The 20243-nt window shown below is 49.9% G+C and overlaps 1 protein-coding gene across 2 annotated transcripts in view; it reads left to right on the forward strand.

Annotated features, from left to right (window-relative positions):
* plce1 (phospholipase C, epsilon 1) overlaps positions 1–20243 on the forward strand; it is a 526277-nt gene that overhangs the window by 443495 nt on the left and 62539 nt on the right. For both annotated transcript variants that reach the window (XM_038821511.1, XM_038821512.1), the window contains 4 exons: positions 4717–4865; positions 6184–6301; positions 7794–7907; positions 13456–13752. In XM_038821511.1, coding sequence (XP_038677439.1) covers positions 4717–4865; positions 6184–6301; positions 7794–7907; positions 13456–13752 — 678 coding nt within the window. The remainder of the gene's footprint in view (positions 1–4716; positions 4866–6183; positions 6302–7793; positions 7908–13455; positions 13753–20243) is intronic.

The raw sequence follows: 20243 nt of genomic DNA on the forward strand, positions 1-20243 counted from the left end.
TGAATTCCATCTGCCACATCTCAGTCCAGCTCTGCATCCTGTCAATGTCCTGTTGTAACCTGCAATAACCCTCAACACTATCTACAACTCCACCAACCTTTTTGTCATCGGCAAACTTACTAACCCACCGTTCCACTTCCTCATCCAAGTCATTTATAAAAACCACAAAGAGCAGAGGTCCCAGAACAGATCCTTGCGGGACACCACTGGTCACCGACCTCCAGGCGGAATACTTTCCATCCACTGCCACTCACTGTCTTCTTTCGGCCAGCAAATTATGTATCCAGGGGAACAACATTCGCCTCCCTCCAATCATCCGGTACTGCTCCAGTGGAGAGTGAAGACGCAGAGATCATCGCCAACAGCGCAGCAATCTCTCCCTCGCTTCGCGTAGTAACCTTGGGTATATCCCGTCAGGCCCAGGGGACTTATCTATCCTGATGCTTTTCAAAATTTCCAGCACATCCTCCTTCTTAATATCAACCTATTTGAGTCTATTAACCTGGTTCACACTGTTCTCATGTGCAACAAAGTCCCTCTCTCTGGTGAATACTGAAGCAAAGTATTCATTTAGGGCCTCCCCCATCTCTTCAGACTCTGGGCACAAGTTCCCTTCACTATCCCTGATTGGCCCTACTCTCACTCTGATCATCCTCTTATTTCTCACATAAGTGTAGAATGCCTTGGAGTTTTCCCTAATCCTTCCTGCCAGGGCTTTTTCATGCCCCTTCTAGCTCTCCTCAGTCCATTTTTGAGTTCCTTTCTGGCTACCTTGTAACCCTCTAGAGCCGAGTTAGATCCTTATTTCCTCAACCTTAGGTAAGCTTCCTTCTTCCTCTTGACTAGAAGCTCCACTTCTCTTGACATCCAAGGCTCCTTTACCTTACCATTCCTTCCTCGTCTCAATGGGACAAAACAATTCAGCGCTCACAGCATGTGCTCCTTAAACAATCCCCACATTACTGTTGTGCATTTTCCCAAGAACAATTGTTCCCACTTTATGCTCCTTAGCTCCTGTCTAATAGCAGTATAATTTCCCCTCCCCCAATTAAATACCTTCCCATACTGTGTGTTCCTATCCCTCTCCATGACTATGGTAAAGGTCAAGGAGTAAAGGTCACTGTCACAAAATGCTCTCCCACCGAGACATCTGACACCTGGCCTGGTTTGTTGCCGAGCACCAAGTCCAATATGACCTCCCCCGAGTCGGCCTATCTACATATTGAGTCAGGAATCCTTCCTGTACACACCTGACAAAATCTGCTCCATCCAAACCATTTGCACTAAGGAGGTGCCAGTCATTAACATATGACATTAACCCTTTGTATTCTGAATATTTCACATAATGTCACAGGTGGACACATAGGTATGAAGTTGGAAATAGTGAGTAGTGGTGAATGTTTTCATTTGGACTGCAAGTATGTATATAGTGAAATTAGGACAAGTGCTTTTCCTGATATAAGCTAATGTCCTAGATTTGGACGCACTGGGCACAATTTCAAAATTTGTAAATGATACCAAATTTAGAAGTATTTTAAGCTAGTAGGAAAATACGATAGACTTCAGAGAGGCTGCTGGAACAGACAGATATTTGGCAAATCATATTTAATACCGAGCAGTATGAAGGGTTAGTAAAGTCGACATAGTCCCATAATGCACGGTAGCATTGTGGATAGCACAATAGCTTCACAGCTCCAGGGTCCAGGTTCGATTCCCGGCTTGGGTCACTGTCTGTGTGGAGTCTGCACATCCTCCCCGTGTGTGCGTGGGTTTCCTCCGGGTGCTCCGGTTTCCTCCCACAGTCCAAAGATATGCAGGTTAGGTGGATTGGCCATGATAAATTGCCCTTAGTGTCCAAAATTGCCCTTAGTGTTGGGTGGGGTTACTGGGTTATGGGGATAGGGTGGAGGTGTTAACCTTGGATGGGGTGCTCTTTCCAAGAGCCGGTGCAGACTCGATGAGCCGAATGGCCTCCTTCTGCACTGTAAAATTCTATGAAGACCATAAGCTTTCCCCTTTGAGGGGGAGAGCTGATTGGTGGTAATTTAACCTGAGGGTCACCATACCTCAGGCAAGGGATAAGAATTGAACTTATACTGTTGGTGCCGCTCTGCATCATGAACCAGTTGTTCAGCCAACTGAGCTAAACAGGCCTCCCCATGAAGTGATATATTTTGTTCAGGAAAACAAAGAGAGAGAATACAAAATAAAGGGCTTAATTTTAAAGGGTGCAGGAAAAGAGGGACCGGGTGTTTATGTGCACATATGGCTGAAGGTAGCAGGATAGATGGAGAAAGCCGTTCAAAAGGCACAAAGCATTGGACTCATACAATAAAGGAGGTATAGGAGGTTGGGTAGGTACCAGACAGACTCAGTAAAGTAGACCTGATGATGTGCTGACCAAGCAAGTTTATGCTCTGGAGGACGAGATATACAATGTACCTTTCCTGAGGAATGTCTGTGTACGGGCATTGAGTGAGGCTGCATTGGACTGGGGCTGTGATATTCCTATAGTCAAATAGTCTGCAAAAAACTGGAACAAAAGCAAAATGCTATGAATGCAGAAAACTTAAAATATAAAGGGAAAATACTGGAAACACTCAGCAAGCCAGGCAGCATCAGTGGCGAGAGAAACAAAATCAATACTTCAAGTTGACGAATTGTTGACAGAACTCATTATCTAGACTCACACAGGACATGCGACTGAAGGAACCCTACTTGACTGAACATCCTGAGCAAAGTTGGTGGTGATAATTCTCACTGTGAAACATTAGTAATCCTTTCGGCTCGGTATGGAATCATTTGTTTTGAAACAGAAAATACTTTTTATTGCCATTATGTGGCAGGCATGATATAAACAATTGGAATAATAACGTTAACATTGTCCAACACTTCAAAGTTTAATGCAGCACATTGCGAGATTACCAACACAGAACAAAAAGACAGCTGTTGTGTCCCAACAGTTTTACTGCAGTTCTTAACAGCTTATGTATTACTTTACACTGTATCTAAATCGGAAACTTGTGATGGATTTTGTCTGGGAATGAAGTCTCGGGTTGAACGAAACAATGCTTTGAAGGAATGTTTTGTGTGCTGAGTTGAGCCAATTGTACCTTTGCCAAAATACGATAGATGAGATAGCACATTTATCTCTCCCGACCCTGTACTAATTGCCTCTGAGAAGATGGTGGTGAGCTGCCTTCTTGAACCGCTACAACCCATATGTAGGTGCCCTGTGATCTTGAGATGCCTGGAAATGGGGTCAACTACAGGGGAGTGGGAATGTACAACAGTAGTCTGCTGAGCAGCATCTCCCGACCACTACCCTGACTCATCAAATGCAAGATTGTCATCCCTTTATTTTTAATTTAAATACATCCGTCGCTGAATCCACACTATCAATACCCTGGGGGTGGGGGGTGGGGGTGTGGCATGGAGTACTAAAGTAAGGAGGTCATGTTGAACTTGTACAAACACTAGTTAGGCTTCATCTAGAGGTCTGCATCCAGTCCTGGACGCCATGCGCGAGGAAGGATGTGAAGGCATTGGAGAGAGGACAGGAGATTCACAAGAATGATTCCAGGGATGTGAGGATAGATTGGAGAGGTTGGGTCTGTTTGCCTTGGAGAAAAGAAGACTGAGAGGAGAATTGATAGAGGTATTCAGGATCCTGGGGGTATGGGCAGGGGCAATAGTGAGAAACTATTCCCACTCGAGAGCACCAAGAATAACAGGCATGGATTGACATTAATTGACAAAAGGAGTAAACGTGAAGAAAACTGTTTTCACCCAGAGGGTGCTTGAAGTCTGGAACAAACTTCCTGAGAGGGTGGTGGACATAAGTTTGATTGAGATATTCAAAAGGGAGTTGGATTGATAACTGAAAAAAATCTACAGGGTTATGGGGTAAGGCAGGGGAGTGGGACTAGGTAGAATGCCCTTTCAGAAAGCCAGTGAAGACTCACTAAGCTAGATGGCAATGTAAAGATTCTGTGATTCTGTGAACACCATCCAGTCCACTAGACTGGCACCCATTCCACCACCTTAACCATTCACTCCCTCCATCATTGACACAGAGTAGCAGCAGTGTGTACCTTGTACAAGATTCAGGAACTCACTGAGACAACATCTTCCAACCCCATGACCCCTACCACCTAGAAGGATAAGAGCAGCAGATGCATGGGAACAACTCTACCTGGAGGTTCCCCTCTAAGCCACACACCACTTGGAACTATATTGTCGTTCCTTCGTTGTCACTGGGTCAAACTCCTGGAACTCCCTTCCTAACAGCACTGTGGATGTACCTACACCACATGGACTGCAGCGGTTCATGAAGGCAGCTCACCACCACCTTCTCAAGGGCAATTACGGGTCGTCAACAGATGCTGTTCTAGCCAGCCAAGTCCATCCAGTGAAAGAACAAAAAACATGTTTTCATATATTCTGTCAGGCTGCATTACAATGTTCTTAAGTATAATAATGATAAATAACTATTTTACTTCCATAAAATATATACTGCACAACTGTTGTCAATATATTTGCTCGTCCACTGGTGGACTGAGAACAGGTGTCCAAGATAAACTCAACTTTCAAAGAGTATCTTCACATCCATTGCCATAGGCTTGCAAATATCATTGCCTATTTTGTGCTGAGGAGTACTGCTGCTGAGTAAGTGATGTAAAATTGTCCCACTCGTGCCTGTTCTTTCCTCTCTAGATAATATCCTTGATGACAGGCCTGAAAACAAGCCATCAAGTGATAAATACCATTTTGAGTACACAGAAGAAACTCCTCGGCGAATTAAGAAAATATCGACTGACACAATGTTACACAGCAAGGGAAAGACAAAGCAGAAAAGATTTATTGTGAGAAATTACACATTTATATTTCTATAATTAGAAACCACATTTAATGATGCACTTATCTCTCCTGCTGAGGAAAACAACTGCCCAACAACGTAAGAAGGCAATAACATTGTGCAGGAGTTGCTAGGCTCTGGTGAGGTTTAATGGGGCCTGAAGCAAATGAAACCAAAGGTAGAAATTACTCACAGTAAAAAGTGCTTAATGGCTCTGCATTACCTACCATTTTCAAATTAACACATTTGTTTTAAATTGGTAAATAGCTGACAGGCAGATATCATACAGATGCATTAAGTGTCATCTGTTTATGGGGTAGCACACTTGCCTCTGTGTCAAGTTCAAGTCCTACTACCTCCCTCTGATTAAAGTCAGGGTGGGAAGGCTCTAGGACAGCCTTCTTGTCTGAAGACCAATTGAGGCCTTTAAGAGGGATCTGTAGTAAAACCATAACCCGCCTTGAAATCATCTTCCTTTCCCCTGCCCCCGCCCTTTAAATTGACCCAATCACACCCACTCACCCCCCCGCCCCACCGTTCGGAAGAGCCTCTGGGCGGGATTCTCCGGTCGTCAATGGTAAAATCGCATTCGGTGAACGCCGGAGAATCTCGTCTTGTGCCGAAATTGGAGGCGTCACCTGAGGCCCTCCCCCGATGCTCCGCCCCCGATTGGCCAAGCCCCCGACGGTGTGTGCCATTCATGCTACTTTTTTCCGTGAACCCGATGTGGCGGCTGTGGACTGAGTCCAGCGCCGTCACAGTCGTGGGGGGGGAGCCGTTCTGTGGGCAGGGGGGGGCTTTGGCGGGAGCTGGGGCCCTGATAGGGGATGGTCAGGGGGTGGTGAAGGGGTTACTGGGAGACAGTATGTGGCAGGCCGGGTCCGCACGTGGCCGGAGCCATGTTGCACGTCGCGGCCGCTGCAAGCTGCCGCTGTGCGCATACGCGGCCACGGACCCGGCAATTCTCCGGTCATATCCACAGGTAAAGCCTAAGTAGCGTGCCTGCTAGCTCCCTACTAGATGGAGGATCGGTGCAGCTTTTGAGCCATTTTTTTGCCGTAAAACACCACTGTTCCCACGCTGGCATCAGCACTTAGTCTTCAAATCGGAGAATCCAGCCCTCTGTCTGACTTTGGCAAACCCACCCTACTGAGGCTCCATTGATGATTGATGGTGCAGTTACAGTAGTATCAGTGGCATTTGCTCCCAATAACACACAGCCAGAATGCATCCTCCTAAATATTCAAATGAGGCGATGTTAGCATACTTGGATCACAGTGGTGTGCTGTGTCTCATGTCGTATTTGTTGCTTGCTCAATTCCCAGGTTTACGACATGGAGCTGGGTGAAGAGTTCTACCTGCCTCAAAACAAAAAGGAGAGCAGACAGATAGCACCCGAACTCTCTGATCTCATTATTTATTGCCAGGCTATTAAATTTGCAGGTTAGTACACCTTGGTGCTTCTTACTTCGGGACTCCTTATAGGCAGCATGTTAAACGTTTGGTCTACACAGTAACCTTCGTCGCTGGTGGCATTATTCCTGGTATCATTAGGACTTACCAGTTCTCGAACTGAACAGGTGGCAAATATAAAAGTGTGAGTCACTTAGATTGTGATAAGGGAAGGTTTATTGTACAATACATTTAAAAAAAATTTAATTAAAAAAAATATTAGAATACCCAATTAATTATTTCCAATTAAGGGGCAATTTAGCATGGCCAATCCACCTAGCCTGCACATCTTTGGGTTGTGAGGTGAAACCCACACAAACACGGGGAGAATGTGCAAACTCCACACAGACAGTGACCCAGAGCTGGGATCGAACCTGGGACCTTGACTCCATGATGCAGCAATGCTAACCACTATTGTACAATACATAAAACAGCAGGGTGAAGGAAGCTAGGGATGTGTGGGAGGTTGAGCAGGTGTATTAGTTCTGAGCAAATTCCCCAAATGACCCAATATAAAGAAGATTGCTAATGATTTTTTTCTGAAAGATCAGATGGGATTTACATAATAATCTGCATGAGAAAGTTGTGAGTTTAAAAGAAATACACTGAAATGTTTGATAACTATAGTTCCCAAGCTCTGGTGCAGGGGACTGACCATGCGCTCTCCCCCAAGGTTGCTGTTGAATCTTTATTTTTCCATGGGACGCAGCCATTGCCGGCAGGGCCAGCTTTTGTTGCCCCTCCCTAATTAATTGCCCTTCAACTGAGTGACTTGCCAGGCCGTCAGAAGGCAGTTAAAAGACAACCACTTTGTGTGGGTCTGGAGTCACGGACCAGATCAGGTAAGGATGGCAGATTTCCTTCCCTAGAGGAAATTAGCGAACCAGATGGATTTTTACATTAACTGACAATAGCTTCACAGTCACCATTACTGAAATTAGCTTTTTTCAATTCAAGAGGGTGGCACGGTGGCACAGTGGTTAGCAATGCTGCCTCACAGCGCCAGGGAGCTGGGTTCGAGTCCGACTTTGGGTAGAGTTTGCACATTCTCCCCGTGTGTGCGTGGGTTTCCTCCGGGTGCTCCGGTTTCCCCCCACAGTCCAAAGGTGTGTAGTTAGGTGGATTAGCCATGCTAAATTGCCCCTTAATGTCCTAACCCTGTCTGTAATGTCACTGGAGATTTTGTTGCACTGTTTTTGTCATTCAAATGCGGTGCTGGTGCAGAATGTGAACCTTGCCATTATGGCAAAGTCACTTCGTTTTGGCGGTGGAGAAATGGTGAACGTGAATGTTTCTTGCAGTGGTTTTCCTGTACCAGTCAATGATGCAGCAGTATTCCATAAAGAAACACAGTCAGAAAGCAACATTTTCACATAGGCAGCTAGGCAATGGTGCATGGAGTTTAAAATATATATCAAAAATAATCTTTTGGAAAAATGTGAACTCTTTAGTGTTGACCCTTTCCTCTTTTTAATGGGAATAGGCCTTTCGACCTTAAATGCAACGGGATCAAGCAGAGGCAAAGTGAAATCCAACAGGAAGTCAAACAGAATGAGCCCTGGGGAGTCAATGACATCAATTAAGGCATCTGGACGAGGTAACCGGCACAGTTCACTGTTTCCCACAACAAACATGGATCTAGTCACAAAACATTGGTTCAGTATCATCCGATTTGGTTGCAAGTATATGTACAAGAAACCATTATTGGTGAATTCCCATTCTTAAATCTATTGCTCACATATTGATCAGGCACACAAGCAATTCAGGTTGAACCTTTAAAAATCTTGCTGATGTTGAGCAGCTTGTTTTGTAACAGCTGGAAAATAATGGGCCGGATTTGCATTCTCAAGGCCCGCCTGCCTTGGGCGAGGGTGCCTGCAGAGATGGGATTTTCAATGCCGTGGTGGGGGTGAGTGGGTGGTGTCATGAGATCATGAGAATGTTGCTTCAAGAAATGTTTGGCTGCTCATATTACTGCAGTGATGTCAGAGTGTGGGTGGAGCTGGGCTGTCTGTCAGCTTTTTACTTTTGTTTTAGGCTGCTTGTTGAAGGTTGTGTTTTAGTTTCGTTTTCAGTGTTGGAGCTGAAGCCAGACAGAGCAGGTATACTGTTGATCTCTCTGCTATGAAAAGACTATCTCGTGATCATTTGGTGAATTCAGAATTATAAATGTTCTCAGTAGTGAATGTAAACCTAATGTGCTTCTGTTAAAAGGTGTTTCTTTTGTCTTCTGGATGTTGTTTGGGAAGTTATTAAGGAATACTTAGTGTTGTATTTTTTGGGGGTTGTATTTGAATTGATGGTTGCTAAGATGTTCACTGTATGTTTTAAAAAGGTTAACTTGAGTTCATAGAATAAACATTGTTTTGCTTTTAAAAAATACTTTTCCATTTCTGCTGTACCATACTTGTAGAATGGGCTGTGTGCTCCCCATACCACAACCTATTAAAAGTTGTGGGTGAGGTGAACTCCATGATACACTTTGGGGTTCTCTAAACCCTGGCCCATAACAGTGGGCTGCAGTCAGGTAGCAGAACTGGGGAAAGTGTTTCAAGGCAGCCATTGGGCCTGCCAGGTGCTGAAGCGGTGTTGTTTTTAAAGGCCTTTTAAGGTCCACCTCGGTGCTGTGGGACTTTGCTCTAGTTATTTTTTAAAAATATGTTTAACACTAAACACATCCAAACAACAAATGTGTTTCCCCCTTTTTATCCCCAACCCCCCCCCCCCCCACCCCACCCCCACGACAAACAAATACTCATACATGGACAGAACCAACCCCCAGCATATGCAAAACCTCTCCTCCAAACCCCAAAGGCAAACTTGATTTTCTCCAACCTGAAAAACTCCTGTAAGTCCCCCAACCACGCCGCGACCCCTGGTGTTGTAGCCGACTTCCAATTTAGCAAAATCCGTCGCTGAGCAATCAGGGAGGCGAAGGCCACAATATTGGTCCCTTTCCTCTCCTGTACACCAGGCAGCACGGTAGCATGGTGGTTAGCCCAATTTCTTCACAGATCCAGGGTCCCAGGTTTGATTCCCGGCGTGGTTCATTGTCTGTGTGGAGTCTGCACATTCTCCCCGTGTGTGCGTGGGTTTCCACCGGGTGCTCCGGTTTCCTCTCACAGTCCAAAGATGTGCAGGGTAGGTGGATTGGCCATACTAAATTACCCTTAGTGTTCAAAACTGCCCTTAGTGTTGGGTGGGGTTACTGGGTTATGGGGATAGGGTGGGGATTTGGGCTTGGGTAGGGTGCTCTTTCAAAGAGCCGGTGCAGACTCGATGGGCCGAATGGTCTTCTTCTGCACTGTAAATTCTATGAAATTCATCTCTGACACCCCAAAATTCGCCACCATAGGGTCCGGTGCCATCCTAACCCCCCACAATCCCCAGCAGACTCTCAAACGCATTCCAGTTATGATGAAGAAAAGTAAGGTCCTCTGTCCCTCAACCCTCACACCCCCTAACCTACCACATATTCCCCATGCCCCAAACATGCCCCCCTCTCAATCCACTGCCTTCATGCTCCCCAAGCCAAAGTATGCCCTTGGCTTCCACCATGCCCTCTTGTGCCCATGCCAAGCTATGGCACTAACATGTCCATTCCACAACTATACACTGTATAGAATCAATGAACCGTAAGTGACAAAACAGTGATAAAACAATGTGGTTAAAGAAAAACTTTTTTAAAATAGTCATTTATCAGTAACTTTCCATTTTATTTTTAAAAACTCATATTTACTACTGAAAACTATCCTGACTCTTTAAAGTATCAATAGCAGAAACTGAAAGCATTTGAAACCTATCTTGTGTAAATAATTATTTTCAATTGGCTGCATGGATCCAAGAGCCAGAGCTGTCATGTTTTTTTTCCCAGAGTCTCAGATATTTAACAAGTTAATGGATTCCCTGGCTTTCAACCAAAAATACTGAATGATACTTGGCTGAGAGCCAGACATCCATACTTGTGCTAAAACACCCAAGCCCCAGGGGAAATATTGCTTGATTAACAGCTCCAGTTCTCTGATTTATGCTGCAGGAGCCCTCCAGAGTGGTCCAGGCACCGAAACCTCATCTTCAGAAGGCCAAAGCGACTCCCCACAACACCCCTGGTTGCTGCATGGGCCTCATTGTAGTGGGTCTCTGCATCGGAGTGTGACCTCCGTATCGGCGTCATCAGCCATGACCACAACGGGTAACCCCTGTCGCCCAGCAACCAGCCCCTCGGGGGGGGGGGGGGGGGGGGGGGGGGGGCTCGAAAATAGCGGGGATGAACGAATGAGCGAGTATGAAGGCATCATGCACGCTGTCAGGGTATTGGGCGCACACGTGCATAATCTTCATGCAATGGTCGCAAACCACCTGAATGTTCATAGAGTAGTTGCCCTTTCTGTTCAGGAAACCGTCCCTGTCGTCCGAGGGTGGATGCATGCCAACGTGCACCCCATCAATCACCCCCTGGACCATCGGCATCCCGGCCACGGAGGCTAATCCCGCTGCCCGGTCAGCCTGGTGTGCGTGATCCTCTGGAAAATTAATGTATCTGTCCGCGATGTCATACAGGGCGACGGTGACGGCCCAGATGCACCGGTGCACCGCTGCCTGCGAGATTGCAGAGAGGTCCCCACTCGGCGCCTGGAGGGACCCTGTTGCGAAGAAATTAAGGGCAGCCGTCACCTTGACGGCCACCGGGATAGCATGTCCTCCCCCCATTCCACGTGGTGCCAGGTGCGCCATGAGATGGCATATGTGCCACGGTCTCCCGACTCAATCGCAGTCTCCTCCTGCATGCCGTATCCGGAAACTCCTGGAACGACATGCGGTCCCGATACACTCGAGGCAGCATCGGGCGCCTCCGACGCCTTGGCACCACCACCTGCTCCTGCTCCTCCCCCTGCGCCTCATCAGGATCCGATTCAGAGTCCTCCGCATGCCCGACGATGTGGTGGCCATTGTCACCCTCCGCCTCCTCATGCATCTGTTGGGCGGGAGGGCCTGCAGCATGAGCGGCTGGCACGGGGCCCTCTGCAGCCAGTCCCTCTGCTGCAGCCACCGCTGCAGCAGCTGCTCTGAGCCGCCTTCGGCGGAGGCAAAGAATGGATATCTGCAGGCCAGCCGCTCCCGCCACAGCAGCAAACATTGCTGGATGGTGCGCGAACATAACGTCCTCCACGAATGGAGGGGGGGGGGTGTTGGGAGGGAGAGACAACAACGACATGTTCAACGATGGCGCTTTGACACCTCGACAGCCACGGCCCATGGGATACATGGGTGCCCCGGCTGCCCTGTACCACTGCAGACACACATGGAACCTTCGCCCTGCCCACAGTCTCCGTCCACCGCGCACTTAACCCCGTCCCTCCTCATTGAGGCGCCACTTGCCTCGGCCCATCAGCGTGACCAGGACTTGGAGGCGTGTCTTTGCCACCATCCTGCCATGGAAGGCCGGCTGGCATGTCGCTCCCGGGGGTAATTGTGCCCGACCACCCCCCCCCCCGACAGCATGGCGCCATCATTTCCTCCACCCCCTCCTCCTACCCCCACCCCCTCCTCCTTCCCCCACCCCCTCCTACCTCTACCCCCTCCTCCTACCTCCACCCCCCCTTCTACCTCCACCCCCTCCTCCTTCCTCCACCCCCTCCTCCTACCTCCACCCTCTTCCTCCTTCCTCCACCCCCTCCTCCTTCCTCCACCCCCTCCTCCTTCCTCCACCCCCTCCTCCTACCTCCACCCTCTTCCTCCTTCCTCCACCCCTCCTCCTTCCTCCACCCCCTCATCCTTCCTCCACCCCCTTCTCCTAACCCCACCCCGCCTCCTTCCTCCAGCCCCTCCTCCTTCTTCCACCCCCTCCTCCTACCTCCACCCTCTCCTCCTACCTCCACCCTCCTCCTACCTCCACCCCCTCCTCCTTCCCCCAACCCCTCCTACCTCCACCCCCTCCTTCTACCTCCACCCCCTCCTACCTCCACCCCTCCTCCTTCCTCCACCCCCTCCTCCTACCTCCACCTCTTCCTCCTTCCTCCACCCCCTCCTCCTTCCTCCACCCCCTCCTCCTTCCTCCACCTCTTCTCCTAACCCCACCCCTCCTCCTTCCTCCAGCCCCTCCTCCTTCCGCCACTCCCTCCTCCTACCTCCACCCCCTCCTCCTACCTCCACCCTCTCCTCCTACCTCCACTCCCTCCTCCTACTTCCAACCCATCCTCCAGGCCCCACCCCACCCCAGGCATTGCAGCATCCATCTCCAAACACCCCCCCCCCCCCCCCCCCCCCGGGCCACTGTGGCATCCTACTCCAAGGGCCCTCCCACCTTACCCCCAGCACCGTCCGTGGACGCCACCTCCTGCTGCCGACGGTGAGACCGGCCACCTTCCTCCACATCGACAGCCAGCACGACTGGCTGACGAATCTATTTACCTGGGCACACGCCGTCGGGACTTCAGCCCATCCGGGCCGCTAAATAGCGGGGGACCCGGAGAATCGGCGTACTTGGTACCTCGGGCGATTCTCTGGCAGGCGCGGCGCCAACCTCGATGACGCCGTTCTTCCCATCTGGGAGAATGGTGGAACGGCGTTGGACCAGCGCCGCGGGAAAAAATGGCGCGGCATGGGAGAATCGCGCCCCCTATGTCTGAGCAGGAGTTGTACTTTTAAAACATCTGCTCTCTCATGCTTACAGCTTCTTGTTTTCCATTTAATTTCTCCTTCTCAGTACCCACACCCAGGCTTGACACGCGGCACACAGAACAGAGAAGCCAACAGACACGCATAATCGTACACCAAACAATTGAACACTCCCTCAATTATCTAGTCGAGCCTAAATGGCTCAAACAAATCGAAACTCCAGAGCCATTTTGCAGATGGTCAGTAAATGTCCTGGATAGTGGAGATGTTGCATTTATTTCCAGATGGCTTTGGACCTTTACAGTTGAACTTCAGCAATAGGCTTGGCATCTTGATGATGTTTATTGAAGTAACAGTGCATTGTTCAGTCAAAATAACAATTATCGACTCAAAATCAACTTGAATTGTGGATGAAAGCATGTTTTTTAAATCTCCACTGTTAAGATTTAGACATTTAGGATTTCTGCTTGCAGTATTTAGAAAAGTGTGATTCCTGTGGGTAACCTAATGATTTTATTTTTACATAGCAACCTCTTTTGAAGGTATAAGAAAGAGCTGTGAAGAACCATCTTCCCCTCCGTTTAATCCAACCACCTCCATCAGCGCTATCATCAGGACACCCAAGTGTTATCACATTTCGTCAGTGAATGAGAACACTGCCAAGCGGCTATGCAGGCGTTATTCCCAGGAATTGATCCAACATACAGTGTGCCAGCTGCTCCGAACGTACCCTGCTGCTACGAGGATCGACTCCTCCAACCCATCGCCTCTCATGTTCTGGCTCCACGGGATACAGTTGGTAGCTCTCAATTACCAAACAGATGGTGAGTGACTAGATTTTTCGAAGCCTTGTGCAAAAACAAAATTTGCTTAGAAGTGCTCACTGGAGGATCCTTCAAGTACATCAGCGAGAGTTAAGTTCAAATACAATCTGAAGGCTTCAGAAATTGTTTTTAGAGATTTTCGAAATTTCAAACGAACCACTCTATTTGCATCTAATTTTTGAACACTGGAATCTAATTGGCAGCTCCGGACCAGTATTCTTATTTCACAGTTTTTACTGTTTTTCCTTCTGGGCTTCAGTTTCAACATTCGAACCAATGCAGTCGAGGAAGCCAGGAGCTGACATATGTGTCTTCCTCGTGAAAGTAGCCACAAGCATTGGGCAGGGAGAGATTGGTTGAGTGCTCTAAAAATTCAGGGCTTCCACAATTCTGGCTTTGTTTCAATGCTGTCACTCACTCTCTTAAATGGTTTGGCTGCCTGCTTTTTTAATGCACTGTGCACTGCCCTGTATCTGCCAGCACTGCAGTGGAACCTGGGAGTATAACAACGAAACTCCTCTGTAATTTGAACTGAATCTGTCTTCAGCAAGTGTACTCCTTTAATCCTGCCAAAGCTGGCTGAGGTAACATTGGATGAGACTTTGTTTTGTTTGGCAAGGTTTTATTTGGCTTAGTTCATAAAATCTTATTTCCAGAGTAGAGAAAGCGTATAAAACTCAGGTATGATACTAGCCACTTGGTACAATCTCCATACACATACTGTGCAGAATTCAATGGACTCTCCTGCCGGTATATGGGTCCAATGCAGCAGCCATTTCCGGAAGCCCCAACAGGATTCAGTCCCAATCAGTCAAGCCTGCTGGCTGCCATTGGGGATCATAGCTCCGGCAGGGTGGATTTTACGCCTCTGAGACCTGCTGGTCAATCAGAGGACAGCAGCTCTCCTGCACTGGCGGCATCGCTGGGAGCGATGGCCACTGACAGTAATGCAATAGGCCTGAGAGGAAAGTCATCACTAGAGCTCCGGATCACAGGTTCGTGGGATGAGATCAGTTGAAGGCAGGCCTTGTAGAGGTGGAGTTGGTGTGAAGGGAAAGAGTCCTGGCGAAGGGCTCTTCCTGTGGGGCAGCCCTTGCCACCATAATGCCCCTCCATTGGACACAGGAGGGGATCCGAGCAGGAGGGCCCCCTCACTAGGCTGCCTGCTATATCTGCTACCTGCCCTAACAACTGGGGCTCAGGCCAATTCTTCCTCATGTCTGCCCTTAGTTGTAGGTGTCTGTGTTGATTCTCAAAAGGCTATGTATAGTTACACCACAAATCCTGACCAGAATGGAGATGATTGAGCAATTCCCCTGAGAGTCACACTTGGAGGCCACACTGTTGTCAAAAGCTGGAGTTAATTTGCCCACATAATGTATGTTATATAACGAGCCTCCATGTACGGCATTTTGGGGAGGGGGAGTAATCCTGCTGCACTGTGGAGCGCTGGCTTGAATTTTTGTTTTCTCGTCTGGAGTGCAGAGTCAGAATATTTCTCGACTCCACAAGCCCGACCCAGGGGAAAGTTCCCAGAAATTGGGATTTTTGTTCCAGGGATCTCTAGGAGTCGGACTGGGCAACCTGGAATAAGTGTGGAGGCTGCCGGGACCTGAAATGAGTGCGGAGGCTGCCAGGTGCAAAGGCGGATTGGGTGGAAGGCCTCCTCAGTACACTGGCATTTCCTCAATTTAAAAAATTTTTTAAAATACCAAACAATCCACCAGCCCTCATCCCCATACACTCTCTATGCCTGATCCATGCCACCTCATGTCCTCTTCCCAGTCCCCATGGCCCCTCATACCCTCTATGCCAATTTAGTTACAATCTATGATTTCCCACCCACCTTCATTTGCCATTGCACATGCCATGCCAACTCACCCAGTATCCACCATGGGCACACTTGGGAACCACGATGAAATAAAATAGTTATTTAAAAGAAAAATGGCCTCATTCATGAAAACCCATTCCCTGGATTTACATTATCTCAATTACATAATCTCTTATAAAAACAAACATTGTGATGCATGGATCCACTTCAAAGATTATACAACCACTTTGAGCTGTTAATTAAACTGTGATAATGGAAGGCAACCAACTGTGATAATATAATGTTGTGAAATCATTCATATAGTACAACTCAGTCATGATAATGCTCAGGCTTATGTCAACAGAGTGAAATAGCAAGAAATTATGGGCGCGATTCTCCGCAAATGCGGCGAGTCGTAAAGGCTGCCGTGAAACTGGACGTGTTTCACTGCTACCTCCGCGCCCCCTCCCAGGACCCGATTCTTCCCCCCGGGCGGGGCTAGCAGCGCGGCCCCATGAAGCATGGCATCGCGGGCTTAGCAACCGTCGCTAAGTCCGCGCGCCAAGCGTCACGGCGGCTAACGCGCACAATGACATCAGCTGCGCATGCGCGGGTTGGACGGCTCCAACCCGCGCATGCACGGGCCGTCATGCCCCTCAGCCGCCCCGCGGACTGATCCTGCGGGGCAGCGGAAGAACAAATAGTGCGTGGGTATCGGACCCGCTGCCCGCGATCGGTGCCCACCGATCGCAGGCCCATGCCACCGGCCGTGCCAATCGGTGCCATGGTTGTCCGGGACGGAACTTTGTGGCCGTTTTCACGAACGGTGAGAGCAGGTGTGATTGTTCGTGAAAACGGCCGCAAAGGCCTGGGAACTCGGCCCATCAGCCTGGGGAGAATCGCTGCTCGCCGTAAAAAACGGCGAGCAGCGATTTGTGTTGTGGGGGGGGGGGGGGGGGGGGAGAATAGCAGGAGGGCGTGAAAATTGTTGGGAAGGCCCTCCCGCTATTCTTCGACCCGTCGTGGGCAGCGGAGAATCGCGCCCTATACTCCACAGTTTTTTTCAAAGATTTAAGGGACAAGTCTTTTAAATACCTTGATAGCTCAATTGTTGCTTTTGACAGTTTTGGCAGTTCCACTTGATAGTTGCCTTTCACAACTTTCTTGACAGTTCCAATATGTTTATGATCATTTTACGCACATTTTCTTGTCCACTTTTAACAATCCCAAAGGACAGCTCATGGGCGGCATTCTCCCCTACCCGGCGTGACGGAGGGTCCCGGAGTAGGGGAGTGGCACCAACCACTCAGGGGTCGGGCCTCCCCAAAGGTGGGGACTTCTCCCCACCTTTGGGGGCCAGACCCGCGCCGGAGCGGTTTGCACCAGAAGACTGGCGCAAAAAACCGGCGCCCCCGGCAGCAGGGCTGGCCGAAAGGCTTACGCCGGTCGGCGCATGCGCCGGCAGTGACGTCAGCGGCAGCTGGCCGCTGACGTCACTGCCGGCGCATGCGCGATGTGTGGTTCTCTTCCGCCTCTGCCATGGCGTAAAATAGTGCAGCCAGGGCACTGGCCCGGAGTCTGAGCGGGGGGCCCCGATCGCGGGCCAGGCCACCGTGGGGGCATCCCCCGGGGTTCGATCGCCCCCCGCCCCCCCCCAGGACCCCGGGGCCTGCTCGCGCCGCTGATCCCGCCGTTCCAGAGGTGGTTCAAACCTCGGCGGCGGGAGAGGCCTCCCAACGGCGGGACTTCGGCCCATTCGGGCCGGAGAATCACCGCAGGGGCCTCGCCGATCGGAATGGCGAGATTCCCGCCACCGCCACTTCCCGGCGTGGCAGAGAATCTCTGCCACGGCGGGGGCGGGATTTTCGGCGGCCTCAGGCGATTCTCTGACCCTGCTGGGGGTCGGAGAATTTCGCCCCATTTCTCCCAAAGGCGAACTTGCATCTCCCAAAGGTGTCCCAAGGTTATATACAAGGGCATACTCTATCTCTTCAAGAGAGTGCTCCACCTCTCCAAATTTTAGACCTGCTCCGACTAATCTGCTGATATTGTGTCTCCTACTCTTGACTAAGTAAAATTAGACATGACTGGAAAAGGTTGCTGGTTATGTATTCAGCTGCTTCTGTGAAATGCACATATGTAAATCATGATCGGAGCACATTCCCTCTCCTGCAAAACTTCAGGTGCAATTACCGGGGGCGGGAACATCCGGATTTCAGCCTCTGCCATCATTTTCACAGCGACAGAGAGGCTGTCATTGGAAAAATTCCGACCTCTTAAAAAGCTTCTCTTAGATCATAGGTCATAGAATTTACAGTGCAGAAGGAGGCCATTCGGCCCATCGAGTCTGCACCTGCTCCTGGAAAGAGCACCCTACCCAAGGTTAACACCTCCACCATATCCCCATTACCCAGTAACCCCACCCAACACTACGGGCAATTTTGGACACTAAGGGCAATTTATCATGTCCAATCCACCTAACTTGCACATCTTTGGACTCTTCAATGATTAGTAGAACACAAAGACACCTGCCAACAACAAGATGCAGTATATGGGCAGCACGGTAGCATGGTGGTTAGCATAAATGCTTCACAGCTCCAGGGTCCCAGGTTCGATTCCGGCTTGGGTCACTGTCTGTGCGGAGTCTGCACGTTCTCCCCGTGTGTGCGTGGGTTTCCTCCGGGTGCTCCGGTTTCCTCCCACAGTCCAAAGATGTGCGGGTTAGGTGGATTGGCTATGCTAAATTGCCCGTAGTGTCCTAAAAAAAGTAAGGTTAAGGGGGGGGGTTGTTGGATTACGGGTATAGGGTGGATACGTGGGTTTGAGTAGGGTGATCATTTGCTCGGCACAACATCGAGGGCCGAAGGGCCTGTTCTGTGCTGTACTGTTCTATGTTCTCTATGTTCTATTTATTGTCACCAGAATGTGTAAAAACTGTCACAGCGGTCCTTGTTTTGGGACTTAGTTAGGATTGTTATAGTAAAGTTCGTTGCAGTTTTGCAATTATTGGAAATACAGGTAAAATACCTCAGATCCGGCAACTTCAGGACCAAGTCCAATGCCAGATTTTGGAACTTGCCAATTTTGGAACAAAAAGATCAGAATGCATCAATTCAGTGATCACAATTGGGCGTGATTCTCCGGAAAAATTTCTAAATGTAGTAGCGAGCAGGAGTTGCCGCCAGCTTCCCGGCACTCGGCCCACTGAGGCCGGCAAAGCAATTCAACGTTAATTGGTCCACGTAACAAGGCCTCATGGGCTTCTCGCCGCAAATGCCAGCTCACCAACTGATTCGCCGGCACCGCGCTCGCCAACCACCCGCTAACAAGTTCAAGCAGCACTTGCTCAGCCAACCCCAGCCAGCTCGCAACAATGGCGCTGAGGAGACCATCCTAAGTTTTGAGGACGCTGATCTAGGGAGACTCCGGGACGCTGTGGGGGTCAGGAGGGACGTCCTGTTCCTCCAAGGGTCCCAGAGGGTGAGCCACCAGGTGACCACCAGCCCGCCCTCCCTCCCCTAACCCCACCTTTACACCTCCTCTCCCACTACAGAGAGCCACCCATGTGGCTAATGATGCCTTCTCTGTGTCTCCTCAGGAAAGCTCTCCGACAATTGATGGGAGAGGGCCCAGACTGGCGATGGGGTGCCAGACATCAGAATCCTCACTCCTTCGAGGAGCGTGCCCTGGAGGTGACTGGTGTTGCCGAGGACAGGGCGGTCACCAACACGGAGGCTGGTGGATGCCGCAGAGGTGAGGAACCACCGGGCTCCACCCGGAGGACCTGTCAAACGTAAGTTGTGATTGCCTTACTGACTGACCAGCCCTCCCACTGACCACATGTCCCTTTTTACGCAGGCCCTCCAGCTGACAGAGCCGGCCCATCCCAGGTGGCCCCCTCTCCTGACTCCGAGGAGAACGCAACTGTTATAGTCACAGCACAGCTGTCAACCCACCCTCAACCAGCGCAGATTCACACACCTTGGTGGGAAATACTAGTGGTCAGGCGTCTGGGGCACAATCTAGCGACCAACACACCGCTGATGATGCACACCTGGTGGAAGCAGAAACCCCCAGGCGAGACAGCAGTTGGAGGGCTGCTGGATCCCAGGACCCAGCTGGTTCCCAGCCTGATGCTGAGCCTCTGGCAGTGGGTTACCCGGGGCTGTTGGAGATGATTGGGAGCAGCCGGGACGTTCAGGGGAAGTTGTCAGCATCGCTACAGCAGATCCATAGTCGCTGGATCTGCTGTGGCAACCACAGTGAGAAGACTGGTGAACAATGTCGGCACCATGAGTGAAGGTGTCCAAAGTATCGCGCAGTCGATGATGGCCATGGCTGAGGGTCTCGGCAGAATGACCACCTCGCTGGGTGATGTAGCCCAGTGTCAGGCTGACCTTGATGATGTTCTGCGGGGCATGTCCTACACGCAGATGGGTATGGGCGAGACTCTGTCAGAGCCCAAAGAGGATGCCTGCCTGAGGCATCGAGGGCCACGGGATGAGGTAAGCAGCTAGCTGCCTCCACCTCAGATGTGCATCCTGGGGAAATACCTAGACGTAGTGATATGGCTAGGAAGGGCTAGCACGTTGAGGATCACTGAGAGCATGGTGGGGTTGGGTGGGGGTGGGGCAGCACCACTGGGTTTGCGGTATTGTACAGCACATTAAACTCCTTTTTG

Source organism: Scyliorhinus canicula, chromosome 16 (genome assembly GCF_902713615.1).
Source record: "Scyliorhinus canicula chromosome 16, sScyCan1.1, whole genome shotgun sequence".
NCBI classification, from domain to species: Eukaryota; Metazoa; Chordata; class Chondrichthyes; order Carcharhiniformes; family Scyliorhinidae; genus Scyliorhinus; species Scyliorhinus canicula.